The sequence below is a fragment of the Carcharodon carcharias genome, chromosome 5, assembly GCF_017639515.1.
Source record: "Carcharodon carcharias isolate sCarCar2 chromosome 5, sCarCar2.pri, whole genome shotgun sequence".
NCBI classification, from domain to species: Eukaryota; Metazoa; Chordata; class Chondrichthyes; order Lamniformes; family Lamnidae; genus Carcharodon; species Carcharodon carcharias.
Genome location: NC_054471.1, coordinates 68,158,056 through 68,173,110, shown reverse-complemented (window position 1 = coordinate 68,173,110; position 15,055 = coordinate 68,158,056). Strand labels below are relative to the sequence as shown.

The 15,055-nt window shown below is 42.6% G+C and overlaps 1 protein-coding gene across 8 annotated transcripts in view; it reads left to right on the top strand.

Moving 5' to 3' along the window:
* Positions 1–15,055, top strand: part of eya4 (EYA transcriptional coactivator and phosphatase 4) — a 467,229-nt gene that overhangs the window by 276,523 nt on the left and 175,651 nt on the right. Inside the window, exon 5 of one of the 8 annotated variants that reach the window (XM_041188548.1) lies at positions 11,069–11,137. The exons of the other annotated variants lie outside the window; for them this stretch is intronic. Coding sequence (XP_041044482.1) covers positions 11,069–11,137 — 69 coding nt within the window. The remainder of the gene's footprint in view (positions 1–11,068; positions 11,138–15,055) is intronic. 8 annotated transcript variants of the gene reach the window in all.

Genomic DNA, 15,055 nt, shown 5'->3' with positions numbered 1-15,055 from the left:
AAAACTAGCCTGTACTTATTAAAGGAGATGTGCATTGTAGCTGGAGCAGATGGTGGAAATTCTTGTATAAGTCACTACAATGTGAAAAAAGACAATGGCACGAATGTAAAAGAGTGCCTCAAGGTTTTGGACGATCTACTGAAGGCGTTAGTGGACAATGTGCAAAGGAGGAGAGTGGTTGTCAATTCTCGGAGCCAAATGGCCCTCCAGGCAAATGCTTTGATGGCAGTGGAAACAGATAGCCCTGGCAGTCAATGCCAGGAGATCAACCCAGATGATGTGCTGCAGAAACATTCACTGACCTTATGAATGATCAAGGTAAGTGAATTGATCTTCAAATGCCATATCCGACCAACTGCACAACGAACCTCAGACACGGCTCAATGCACCACACCCCATTACTTACCTACAAACCATCTCCAAGTGGAAACATTCTCTCTGTATCCACTCTATCAAAACCTTTAATAATTTTAAACATCTGTATTAGGTCATCACTCAGCAATTTTCTTCAGGAGAAAAGAGACCCAGCCTGTTCACCCTTTTCTGATATGCACTTGTGGTAACCCTTTTAAATCTTCTCTGCACTCTCTGCAGTGCCTTTTTATAATATGGTGACCAGAACTGCATACACAAATTTAAGTTTGTTCTAATTAAGGTTTGATACATATTTGGCATAATTACCCTAGTTTTCAATTCTGTCCCTCTAGAAATAAAGCCTAATGCTTGGTTTTTTTATGGCCTTACTGTGGCACAACTTTTAGTGATTGGTGCATTTGTACTCCAAGATCCCTTAGTTCCTTTATCCCACCTAGACTTGCAAGAAGTGATCTCCCTATCCTTCCTATCAAAATATACTACCTCCCATTTATTTGTGTTGATCTTCACTTGCCAATTATTTGTCCATTCTGGAAGTTTACCAATGCCCACCAGTAATTCATTGCAATCCTCCTCAGTATTGACTATAACCCCCAAACTATCCCGTGGACCTGATGGATTTAGTATCCTAGGATATTAAAGGAAGTAGCTACAGAGATAGTGGTTGCACTGGTAGTAATCGTTCAAGAATCCTTAGATTCTGGAAAAGTCCCAGAGGATTGGAAAACTGCCAATGTAATGCCCTTATTCAAAAATGGAGGGAGACAAAAAACAGGTAACTATAGGCCGGTTAGCTTAACATCCGTCATTGGGAAAATGTTAGAGTCTATTATAAAGGATATAATAGCAGAGCATTTAGAATTATATAATCTAATCAAGCAGAGTCAGCATGGCTTCATGAAGGGGAAACCATGCCAGAGAAATTTATTATAATTCTTTGAGGAGGTAACTAGTGGGATAGCTAAAGGGGAACCAGTAGATGTAATATATTTGGCTTTCCAAAAGGCGTTCGATTTCCAAAAAGCGTTCAATATGGTACTGCACGTAAGGTTACTTAATAAGATAAGAGGCATGGTGTTGGGGGTAGTATATTAGCATGGATACAGGGTTGGCTAACTAATAGAAGATAGAGTTGGGATAAGGGGGGCATTTTCAGGATGGCAACCTGTAACTGGTGGTGTCCCACAGGGATCAGTGCTGGGGCCTCAATTATTTACAATATATATTAATGACTTGGATGAGGGAAGTGAATGTACTATCGCCAAATTTGCGGATGATACAAAAATAGGTGGGAAGGCAAATAGTGAGGATGACACAAGGAGCCTACAGAGGGATATAGACAGGTTAAGTGAGTGGGCAAAAAAGTGGCAGTTGGAATATAATATGGGAAAATGTGAGGTTTTGCACTTTGGCAGGAAGAATAGAGGAGCTGAATATTATTTAATTGGAGAAAGACTGAAGAAGGCTGCAGCACAGGTGGATTTGGGAGTCCTTGCATGAATCCCAAAAAAGCTAATATACAAGTTCAACAGGTAATAGGGAAGACAAATGGAATTTTGGCCTTTATTTCAAAAGGAACGGAGTATAAAAATAGGGAAGTCTTGCTAAAATTATACAAGGCACTAGTTAGACCATACCTAGAATACTGTGAACAGTTTTGGTCCCCTTATCTAAGGAAAAATTTACTGGAGACTGGATATATTGGAGACAGTTCATTCACTAGGTTGATCCCAGGGATGGAGGGATTTTCTTATAAAAAGAGGTTGAGCAGGTTGGGCCTGTACTCATTGGAGTTTAGAAGAGGCAACCTTATTGAAACATATAAGATTCTTAGGGGATTTGACAGGGTAGATGCTGAGAGGTTGTTTCCCCTTGTGGGCAAGTCTAGGACCAGAAGACATAATCTCAAACTGAGGGGGTCACACAGTTAAGATAGAGATGAGGAAGAATTTCTTCTTTCAGAGGGTTATTAATCTGTGGAATTCTTTACTGCAGAGGGCTGTAGAAGCTGGGTTGTTAAGTGTATTCAAGGCTGAGATAGACAGATTTTTAATCAGTAAGGGAATCAACGGTTATGGGGAAAAGGCAGGAAAGTGAAGTTGAGGATTATCAGATCAGCCATGATCTCATTGAAGGGCGGAGCAGTCTTGATGGGCCGAATGGCCTACTTCTGCTCCTATATCTTATAGTCTTATATTTGGTGTCATCTGCAAATTTAGAAAAAATTTTTTGATCATCAGTATCATTTTCCTCCTCCACCTGTTCATCTTCCACCACTGCCCTGCCAGGTTGCGTTTCTTGGGTATCTAAAAGGAGAAAAACCCAAGTCTGGGGTTCTGGTGAAGGGATGGAGTAGAAAGCAAGGGGTGCATGCTTACACAACATGCAGCTTGTAAATCAAAAGAGATTGTGGGAGGAGGAGCAATTGAAATGTGAGAATGATGATTAGGTAGGAAGAGACCATCATCTTCAATGTTTTCATCCCCACCTCTGGCCACACCTCAGTCATGGCCATTTCTATGACGGAGAGCACTGTCTCCTCCAAATGGGTAAGCACATGCTGGCATGTCTGTGTCCCACCAGTTAGGTCCCGCTGCCTCCAGTTATGCACCACCTTGTAGTGCAAGAGGGAAGAAAGTGTGTCACTGAGTGAAGTGTAATGTGGGTGATGTGGCTTGTCATATTTGAGTAGCTGATAGTATGTGTAAGCTATGGATGTAAGGCTTGCAGCAGTGCCAAGTGTGTGAGGGTGAGGTGAAGATATGAATGTCTGGTATGTGCTGTGATTAATAGAGATCATTGGTAAGTAAGCAATGGGTAGTGGTGTATTGAGCAGTGCTACAGCACTAGCTTGTGCTATAGTTGGTAGGATATCACAGTGGGATGATGCCAGAATGGGAAGGTAAAAAAATGCCAGCCCTCAGTTCTTCCAATGGAATTAGTGGCGAAGGTTAATTTATCTCAGGCTTCCCAATCTATAGAAATTTAAACCCTCTGATCAATTTAACACCCTTCACCCTAACCCCCACCCCTCCTTAACTACCCCCTCACCCATTATCCACTTTATGAACATAACAGTTATAATAGGGTTTGTGAGTTGGGAGCCATTGAATAGCCCTTAAACCTCCCCTAGTAAACAAACAGACTCTTCACACTAGCTGTGTAAATGGAGCATTCCTAAAATGATTAAGCAATTGGATTGCAGCCTAGAGGCATAAAACTCCCCAAGTAAATAAGCAGACTCTTCAAACCAGCTGTGTAAACAGAGTCAAGCATTTGTAAAATGATTAGGCAGTTAGATTGCAGTCAAGGGTTAATAAAAGTTCCCAAGAAAACAAACTGACCTCAGAACTGTTGTCTCAGCAGGTGTCTGAGGTGAAATATGGTAACACAGGATTAAATATAAAGATATAGTTATCATTACCAGACTACTCTTTCAATAGTGTGAAATGTACTCTACCTTTCTATGTATGAGATGAACTTCTTTAACTGATCGGAAGACATTTCCACATTTACAATGTGATTTTTCTTTTAACTTGACGGCTTAGCAATTGGCAGAAGGAACAAACTGGCAAACATTGTTTAATGGGTAGTTACAGCTTCTGATCACAGCACTGGCGTGAGTCACCTCAATGAACACAGATACAACCCATGCTACAGCGTTTCAAGATGACCTTGAAAGGAGGCAAAACCATTTTACCCACTTTTTAACCTTTTTTACTTCCAATCCATGGTTCATGCCTCCACACAGCTGCTAAAACCTGGCTGCCTCCCTGAAAATTACCGGAGACAGGCTCTCAAGTGCCCGCAACGGTGTTGATTGCCTCCTCCATAGGAGTGGCAGGGTCCAGGGCCTGCTCCTTCCCCCACCCTCGTGAAAATGGTTGAGGTTGAAAACAGAGGTGGGGTCCCTGGGCACACAGCTCAGTGGCCTTTTTTTTTTGGTGCCATCTCAGGTTCCATTCAGGCCATGAAAATCTGGCCCTCAGTTCGTCACCAAACAACTAATTCTGCATGAGATGGGAAACATCTCAAGAGTGCAGGTGAACCAGAACTATTTATCATAAGTACAAGTTTCTGAAATGAGTCCAACATAGAATCATCAGCAATGATATTCTTGCACTGCTAATAGCAGTGAGAATAGATGCACCTCACAATCCCCAGACAAAGAGTCTCTTTCCTTTACAGCATTGTACTGTGATAGAGTTTCAACTGTGCCTTTAAATTAGCTCTCTAAAAGCCATGCACTTTTGAGAAATAATTTACAAATGTAGATTATATTTTCAGTAATAAACACAAGGAATGAATTTTGTTGAACTCATTTATATTAAACCAACAATAATTGCCCTTCTGTAAATGTTATACCACAGTAGTTTCAACTGTCTATTTATCTCAAAGATTTAGGATTGTCAGTGATGCATACATGTCAACCGTGGAAACTGATAAAATAAAAAAAGGAAGAGCGTTAATACACCTTTCACAACTTCAGGATGCCCAAAAGTGTTTTGCAACCAATTGATTATTTTTGAAGTGTATGTAGGCAAAAAATCTGACAGTCTCCAAAAACTGGAGACCATAAACAGCCCTTAAGGCCCTCTAACCTGTGAAAATGACTTCAGCTGAAACTACACGGATAGGGGCTTTTCATAACTCAGGCTGCAGACGTACCCAGCATTCCATCACGTTCATGCAGAGGACAAAACCTGAAGTATACAAAAGTGCTGTTTGCAACAATGGTATATTCACAATTTACTGAAGGTAAGTATGAATGCTGGAAGAGTGAAGTTCATTTTCCAAAGGGATCCAAGTATCTTTCCAGAAAATAAATATTTTTGTACTTCATTCAGTGCATTTTCTGAATTTTTGGCGCCTACTGTCTTTCAATCCAAAAATAAATTTATCCTGGAATGGTTATAGATATTTTAAGTATGAAAAAAGCATTCCTTCTGACTTCAAAACAAATTCACAGGATCAAGTAAATCTAACGCCAGATACAATATGTAAATTTGTGAATTGAAATCTTTCCAGCTCATGCTTGCAATAATGCAAAGGAACAGTGCATTTTAAGTGCAGTCAACAAACCGACTCATTATTGGATCTGTCCCTGTCCTTAATCCCATAACAGCCTAGAGCAGGTGGAGATTATGTGAATTAAGGGTATGCTGATTTAACTATTTTAAATAAACAACTGTTTTGATCCAGACAGTGCAGGCTCTCTCTCTCTCTGTCTCTCTCTCTCTTGCTCCCTCTCTCTCTGCTTACTGTATGGTAAAAAAGTGACCTCCACCGGCAGCATATGAACAAACTGAAAACCATTTCACAGTTACGGAACATAAATGGACAATTATAACTCAACCACACTCAGGCCAACTGTCCCTGCTATCCATCATAGCAATGCACCGTAACTACATTCTCCATGCGGGGATCTCACTGTAATTCTCTCAGTTGCGCAAATCTCATCACTGTTCCAAACCTACACCCTCTTTTATTTCCAAGCACTGGCGACTATGCAAGGAAAGTGACAGCAGTGGTTAAACAAAGCCAGTTAAGGTGTTCACAGCAGGAACAAATGGTTTAATCCAAAAATGCGTCGGCAACTCTTCAGCCTTGAAGAAATTAAACTTCAAATAAGGAAATTTTTGGACATGCTCCAGAATGTTACTTTTGTGAAGAAAATTATGTTTTAAGTTGAATCTAACAGCTTGTTGCTTTACTTACCACCTTCAAGGGACAAAAATAGGTGAATGCCTCTGGGATTGCAACTCCCAGAAACCATGGGCAGAATTTTTTATCCCGCAGGCAGGCGCGCGCCCGACCCAAACGGGAGTAAATAGTGTGCGATGACGCCGGATGAGCATCCCGATGTCAACACGCACTTGGGCGATATTTCGCTCAGTGGGTGCCGGAGCGGCACCCGCTATTAATTAACAGGCCTCTTAAGGCCCTTAACAGTCCAAGTGACTGATTTTTTTCCTTGCCTGTACGATTTTCTGCTTGTCGCACGGGCAAAAATAGGCAGGCGGCCAGTGGACGTTTTCACAAACCTCATCCAAGGGCGAGATAAAAAGGGTCAGCAGCATTGCCAGTGTGAGCAGTGAGCAGTTTTGGAGATAGTTTGCAGCTGGTTGCTTATTGGTACTCAGCAGCTTCAACTCTGTTCGGGGCTTCATTCTGAGCATTTCCAGGTTTCATTTCAGGACTTATTGCTGTCTGCCAGGCCCCCGGAGGATTCAGACTGTGTGGGGCCTCTCCAGGTATCAGACAACCTTCCCTTACCCTGGTAATGGGGATTGTGGCCTCCGCTGGAGGCACCTCCTCTGAGGAGGAAGAGAGCGGCAGAAGGGAGAGGAGGCTAGGTGTTCCTATGCAGCTCCCAGGGGAGAGACCTGTGGGAGGAGAGGTGCAGGCACAAGGGGCACAGGCCCAGCAGGTAGTCCAAGGTGGAAGAGGCCGCAGAAGATGCCACAATCCTGCTGCCAGGGTTTACAGGCTACCTCAATATGTCCGAGGTGCAATGCAGAAAGTGGCTCTGCCTCTAAAGGGAGAGTGTGACCTCCATTTGCCAGATAATTGGCCATGAGACCAGCTCCAACTATGTGGGTGGACACCCCATGCCAATGGCTCTGAAGGTCACAGCAGCCCTCAACTTTTATAGCGCTGGCTCTTTCCAGGGGTCAGTGGGGGATCTTTGTGGAGTCTCCCAATCAGCTGTCCATAGTTGCATGAAGCTAGTGACAGAAGCTCTGTTCAGGTGAGTATCTGAGACCTTTATTCTTTACCTTACGGACGAGGCCAGCCAGGCTAAGCAAGCCCAAGGCTTTGCAGCGATTGCTGGGTCCCCCGCATCCAGGGTGCATTCGACTGCACACATGTGGCCATCAAGGCCCCAGTGGGTCAGCCGGGTGCCTTCTTCAACAGGAAGGGATTCCACTCCATGAATGCACAGATAGTGTGTGACCACAGGATGCAGATTCTTCAAGTCTGTGCAAGGTACCCTGGCAGTTCCCATGACACGTCCATCCTGAGACACTCCCAGGTGCTGAGGCTCTTCAATTATCCAGCCCGACTGGATGGATGGCTGCTGGGTGTCAAGGGCTATCTGTTGAAGAGGTGGTTCATGATGCCTCTCCACCACCCAAGAACAGAGGCAGAGAAGCATTACAATAAGAGTCAAGCCTCTACAAGGGCGGTGTTAGAGAGGTACCATAGGTCTTCTCAAGATGCGCTTCCAATGTCTGGACCGTTCAAAGGGAGAACTAGAATACGCTCCAGAGCGGGTGTCACTGATCGTGGTTGCATGCTGTGCTCCCCACAACCTGGTTCTGGCAAGGGGGGACCTAGTGGAGGAAGAGGATCTCGACACAGCTGCACAGGCCAAAGATGATGAGTCCAGCAGTGAGTCCAAAGATGATCACGGTGAGGAGAATGCTGATGGCATGAAGCCAGACCTCGGTAACATCCAGGGAGTCAGGGACACCAGAGATGCCTTGATCCAATGCTCCTTCAGCTAGGCTACCAAAGCTCAGCTTCACACGCATGCCAGGGCTGCCTCCTCCATCCCAGATGTCTGAAAGGACCCTTTCATTTGGACACACAGAACACTCAGTGTCTGTGCAATAAGGTTCAGAGCCACCTATGTCCAGCATTACATACTGATGTACCCTGTACCAATAAAATAAAAAGGTGACGCATATTCAGGCTATGATGACAAAAACAAAATTTTTCTCATTTTGACAATTCCAAACTATTTACATAAATTTCTCTGGTCTTCATTCCAGACCAGTATAGATAAAGTAAACATAAATGAACATAAAATCACCCATGACTTGTCCCTCTTGTGCTCATGGTGCCTTTAACTTAGGTTTGCAAGTGCTACGTCTAGGTGCTCCACCCTCTCTGGCACCGGCTTTGGAGACAGCCTGCTGACTCTGCTGTCTTGTTGGCCTTAATGACCTTGGCGGTTGTCCTTTAGCCAGTGGAACCTATGCTGGCCCCGCCTGGGAGGGAGCAGCCAGTGCCACAGCACCCATTTCCCAAGTCACCGCAGCCAGGAACCCCTGATTCTGTCCCTGGAGCTGCCTCTCCATGAGAGTCACCACTCTCAATGCAGGAGGCAGTGCGCTCAGCCATGGTGGTCAACTCCGTGTTCACGTTCCGCATGGACTGTTCCATCACGGAGACCATGGCACGCAGACCCTCATGGGTCCTCCAGCACATCTTGCTAGACATCCAGCATTTACCGCCTAATGGACGACTCCAGAAGCTCATCATCAGCCTTCAACTGAGCACCGTCCTGGTCCCCAGCAGTTCTCCGACTGCCATCGCCCTGGGCACTCTCTGCCTCCACCTGCTCCTCGAGTGTTTGTGAAGCGCCCTCACCAATGTGCACCGATATACTAGCCACCACTCTAATGCCCACTGAGGTACTGGTATCTGTGCTGGTGCATGCTTCAGAGAGTGGTTGTTATGCAAGTGCAAATTACGCCCGGTGGTGCTCTGGTATCGGGTTGGCCTTTCAGGGTCTGGAGATCGGGCACCTGCTGGCAAACCTAAAAGGAAGAAGAAGGACATGTCATTAGTTAAAGTCATCTCACAGTCACTGCGCATGCCTGGCACCCTGGGGAGACCTGCAACATGATGCATCTTTAATGATCAATGGGGACTCCAGATTCAAAGCTCACATCAATGAAGACACTACACTAGAATGGTTGCTCAAGCTGAAACTCTCACCTCTGTGCACTGCACTCTTACCTTTGTCTGGCACCCCAGCCTCTCCATGCCCGGTTGCACGTGGGGTGTGCAAAGATGATGGTCAGTTTCAAAGTTGAGGCCTGGTATATGTGATAAGAATCTAATATCGACTGAAAGTGGGATGAATTCCAAATTGCACATATTTACATAGAATAAAACAGAAAACAAGGATGAGTTCAAATTTTAATCTTAATCTTGGAGTTCATCTGATCTTTACATTGTCAAATTAAACGAGTGAAGTGAACATTCTTCAAACCCTTTACTACCGAATAATTTGTTTTTGTTATTATCCCATGCATGCAAATGATTATCATATAGGAATAAAGTTGCTCTTTTTTCCCATAACTTTCCAGATTTTTACATGGGCAATTTTGGACCATAAATAGTAAACACAGATAAAATTTCTTATCTATTTAGCATATGGTCATGTTTTTAAAATAAATCAGTTGCTCCTCTTTCTCACATAGGCACATTTATCTCTCTCCCTCTATTTCTCTTTGGCCTTTGTTTCTCTTATTTTTTTGATTATATGGAAAAAGTCCACAGATTATAATATGTTTGGCTACTGGGTTTGGGAAAACTCCAAAACTGAGAGCTCTGCCATAAATTGTGTAATCCCTGGTGTCATTCTAAATCAATCCTGCTGCCATTTCCTGATCTTTTTCTTGAAAAATCCCTCTTATTCTTTTCGAGGAGGAGAACGTACTGCAGTGAATGTGACATGGGATGCAGAACTGATTTATGAGTTTTAATTACATTTTCCTTTTTCTTTAACATTTGTTTACCTTTGACCTTGGGAGGTCATTCAAATTTCCTGTTATAAAATAATGAATGGAGCAATAAATATCCCACCAGTCATTGCTATTGCTGATAGTATACTGTTAACTGGTTGCGTCCATTAGTTTACATGTAATTCATTTTGCACACACACTTCAACATGAGATCAATGTGCAGTAACCTGGTCTGGTTTGGCCTGCTCTGATTGCACTATAAACAGCAATGTCATGTATCTCATTAATATCTGGAGTGAACTGGACTAGGGTTACCCAGGCAGAGTATAATTCAGCCTTGCAAGCTAGTAAATATTGGATTGCTTACAGAGCATTCTTATTTAACTGTGATTTTGTTTAGCATGGATTTGGTTTTAAAATTATTTATTTTTGTAAAAAGTCAAAAGTTATCTAAATGGCTGGTGCCAAAATTAGCTGTGGTCTTCCATGATTTTTCCTTTAATATAAGAGTGGTAAACAGTTTGTTCTCATTACTCACTCTCAACTTATACTCCACACAGTGCCCATCATTTTGTTCGCCAAAATGCCAAAGGCAAAAAAAATTGTTTCCAAAGATATTTGTTGGATTCACTAAGATGCAGCAAGGCCAAGAAAAACCAACAGGTGGTAGTACCAAGGGGAAGCATCCTATTTCTTTGATACCTTATTTAGATGTGGTTTAAATAATTTCTGTGGCTTAGCTGAACCACATGTAGTTATTTATTTAACTAACTTAAACCTCTTTTGCACTAATGAGTGTGCAGGGTAGAGAAAGTGGGGCTTACAATGACACAATTTGCTTGGTATTTCTTTTCTGCAATTTCTCAACCAATATTTAAAATGAGTCCGGTTGATTATTCATCTGTCATTTAATTTCCTTGAATTTGCACTGTTGATGAGCCTGATGATGCATAGTTGTTTTACTGTCATTTGCACCGATGGCCCTTGCTTTTCCTGGGTAACTTGTTATGCCAATAAAGCTGTTCTTCTACCACTGTGCCCCATTGCAGGGCATTTTATATTTACGTTACCTGGAAATGTACTTGTTTAACACCTTCCATCAATTTTTTGTATGATTGCAAGTTGCATGAATAAATGTATTAGTGTAATGGCAAGGGATAAAATGTTACTGAATTCTCAAACTAAATGTGATTCTGACTTTCCCCCTTCAGGAGACACCATGACTATTTTAAACACTGCAGACTGGTTGCTGGGTTGCAGCACCCCCGCCTCTGCAACAAGTATGACAGATTATGGTACAGTGCATGTGCGTGTTAGTGTGGAACATGAGTGCAGTGCTTCTCTCTTCCTCATTCTCTGAAAGCTTGTACATTCTGTCAAATGGTGATAAACAAATAATAGCAATAGCATGGAACTTGGTAGTAACAGAATGTTTGTGTTTTTCTTACAATTGAACCTGTTGTCATTCTGATCAATTGCTCACTATTACATTTTTTAAGTAATTTAGTTAGGTGCTCTGAAATGAAAACAGAAAATGCTGGAAATACTCAGCAGCTCAGGCAGCTTCAGTGGGGAGAGACACATAGAGTTAGCATTTCAGCTCAATGAGTTTTCATCAGAGCCTCCTGTTAACCGTCATAAGGAGAGAACTGGAAATGCTTGCTGTTGATTGCACAGTGTTCAGGTCTATTTGCAATTCCTCAGATAATGAAGAAGTTTGAAATCATCATTTCTACATTCTTAAAGTCAGACATATATATCTACCCTTTACAACAAAAACTGGCTCCCTGCACCGAGAATATCTCTCAAATACAATTGAATCAAAACAAGTATTTGATTCTTTTCACTGCAACTATCAACATTATGGCCTGAATTTTCATAAAGACAGAGGGGGTCTCTGGCTTCGTCAAAATGGCGCCAGAGGCCCGATTCCAGAATTCCGCCTCTGAACCTGGCATACAACATTTTCCCTGGGAGGGGAGAAAATTAGGGCAGGTTGTATTTTCTATGTCCATGGTTCACGGAGGGAGCTGCACATGTAAGAGTGCAGCTGCCTTCAAACAGATCCAATTTTCAAAACTGGGATGTCCAAACCACAACTTGGGGCTTTAGGCCTTTCTTTTTGGAACTCAAACTCATTGGAATTGTCAAGCTGTCAAGGCATTTATATCTCCTTGCCTTTAAATCTTTAAAAAAGACCACTCTAGAATTTAAGAAACCACTGCTTGCTATTCCACTCTTTCTGTTACCATAAGCCTGAGAGCTAACATTTTAAGATTTGTCCTGCATGACTGATTTCACAACCAATTATATTTTTTAATATTCTTTCATGGGACTTGGGCATCACTGGCTGGGCCAGCGTTTTTATTGCTCATTCCTAATTGCCCTTGAGAAGGTGTTAGTGAGTTGTCTTCTTGAACCACTGCAGTCCATGTGGTGTAGGTACATCCGCAGTGCTGTTAGGGAGACAGTTCCAGGATTTTGACCCAGTGACAGTGAAGGAAGGGTGATATAGTTCCAAGTCAGGATGATGAGTGACTTGAAGGGGAACTTCCAGGTGGTGGTGTTCCCATGCATCTGCTGCCCTTGTGCTTCTAGATGGTAGAAGTTTCACGTTTGGAAGATGGGGTGCCTGTCAGTTCACAATTTGATTGACAGTTCCAAATGGTTATGGTATTCGATCTGGAGCTAGGAATACAAATACTTGTTTTTATAAGGGATTGAGCACTTAAATGAAATGCTTGTTTTTATAAGGGATTATGTAGTTGCAGCAATAAATGTAGTGAATGGGTTTTTATGAATGAGAGTGTTTTTTATAAAAAATAAAGTCTGCAATAAGCACTTAATACTTTATTTTATTTCATCTCAGCAGGGGTCCTGTTGTCTGCCCATGGCAGATACTGAGTGAGTTGGCAAAGAGTGTAAAGTCAAAGGATGGCCTGAGTTGGCTCTAAGTTGGCATAGGGGACATAAAGGGCCATGGCAAGTAGAGGGGCATAGATTGGTATAGGAGCTATAAAGGGCTATGTGGCATGGATAAAGGGGAATAAGTTGGCATGGAGGGTATAAGATGCCATGGGAGGTGTTTGGGGGGCAAAAGTTGACATGGCTGGGGAATGGGGAGCGTGTAGGGGGCAATGAAGGCTGGAGGGTGTTTTTTTTTTTGTTTTATTGGCTCATAACTTCTATTCTCTGGGGTGTTGTACCCAGGATGTGCTGGGGGACACCCCACCCTCCCCCATCAGAAGTCCCCATGTAAGGATTGGAATGCAACTGCCCAGGAAGTTCAAATTTCCAGTTGGCAATTACCCTGCCCTGGGCACCATCTGATACTCCAATTTAAATCGCAGATTTCAGATGGTCCTGACTTTTAGCAGAGCAGTTACCTAGGAAAACTTAGAAGAATTAAAACCACTTCTAACTCTTAGATGACTATAATACTGACCCCTGGACACCCTACCCCAACTATCCTCCCACCCCCACCCCCCCTCCCCCCACCATGAAAGTATCTGCCCACCCCCTTGCCTACCCTCTGAACTTCCTGACTTGGGAGCGAAAATTCAGGTCTGCCTTTCCTTTAGTGACACCAACAACAACTGACTATGCAGAATCCAGGTGGTGGCAGCAATGGAGAGAGAAAATGAGTTAATGGTTCATTGTCGATGACATTTTGTCACTCTGAATTGTTAATTCTGCTTCTCCCTGCACAGATGCTGCCTGATCTGCTCAGTATTTCCAGCATTTTCTGGTTTTATTTCAGATTTCCAGCATCTGCAGTAGCTTGTTTTTTAATTAAGTGTTCATTCTTTGTTGTGGCCCATATCTACTCTATACAGCTGCAGTAGCAATGATATCATACATTTACCCAGGACCAGTTAAAATGTTCGAGTTAAGGCAGGGATGTGTTTAATTTGGGATGCTCTTATGCAGTGAATAAATGATGTGAATGCCTAGAAAGCCATCAGGAAGTGGGGGTGTACCCAGCTTTGTTGGAACCTCATGGAGTAAAAAGAATTGTTCTTTTGCCCACCATTCCTCAAACATTTTTGAATTTCAGCAATATAATTAAGGGCATGTTTAGGCCAATATTTCATACATTTCAGTGGATTCCCAAGAGTAGGCAAAGAAGTCATTGCTTGAGGTCACAGCACTTGACAACAGTTAGTGGGTTACGTCATGTCATGTGTGCTCAGCCCAAAGACAGGTCCTTGGCTTATTGTCTGTTGATGCTTCATCCTGAGCTTTTTTTACCCATTGCCTTCCACCCTCGGGGCAAAGACACTGGTCCCAAATCTACCTTAGCTGGAATAGGAATTGAACCCATGATGTTGGTGTTATTCTGAATCACATGCTAGCATCTAGCCAGCTGAGCTAATCAGTCCCAGTTAATGGAAAATACTGTTTATTTAATGAAGATTGACCAATACATTCTACATTATAACCTTGTCTTCAAAAAATGCACAAATAAAAATATATATCCCAGATCTTTAGAATTGCATAAAAAACTGGATACAAAAATAATCCTATAGTTCCACCATGCAGAATCTCTGCATTAAAGACTTTTCCAATATTATGTTGCATGATGTATATTTTGCATTTAAATTATCCTAAAATAAGAATGTTACTGCAATTTGTATTGTTTAAATGTTTACAGAAATTTTATTTTCTATCTGCATGGAATTTGAATTTTGAGCATTGAGTTAATCTTTAGATGACAAAAATTGGCTCCCGGCCTCTTGCAAACTGGAAGTAGGAAATGATGCATGTGATGGAATAGGTATGCACAGAACATGACTCTTAGTTTAAGAATACTGGTGAGCTGCAGGTGCCTACTACCTGCCCCCAACTAGCTTGCCAGAAAATTGTGGATGAATTTAGGCTATTTCGATGCTGGAAGTGGTCCTCAGGTGGGGCAGTGAATGCAGTGATCAGGAGAGGGAGGAGCAGGAACTAGCAGTAGTGCTAGTGAGCTAGTGGGTGCATTTTTGTCTCATCCTGGCTGCACACTAGGGAAAGTTTGAAAATAACTTACAACCAAAAACTTAACTTTTTCGGTGGCCTGCAGCAGTTTCTTTTAATGCAAGGACACTGACTAGGCTGCTGAAGAACTGTCAAAGTTAGCAAGAGAGCAATATGTTCAAGGGTCTAATGCCACTTTCAGGCTGATGCCAGGGACTCTTTAATCCGCCAATCAAAGC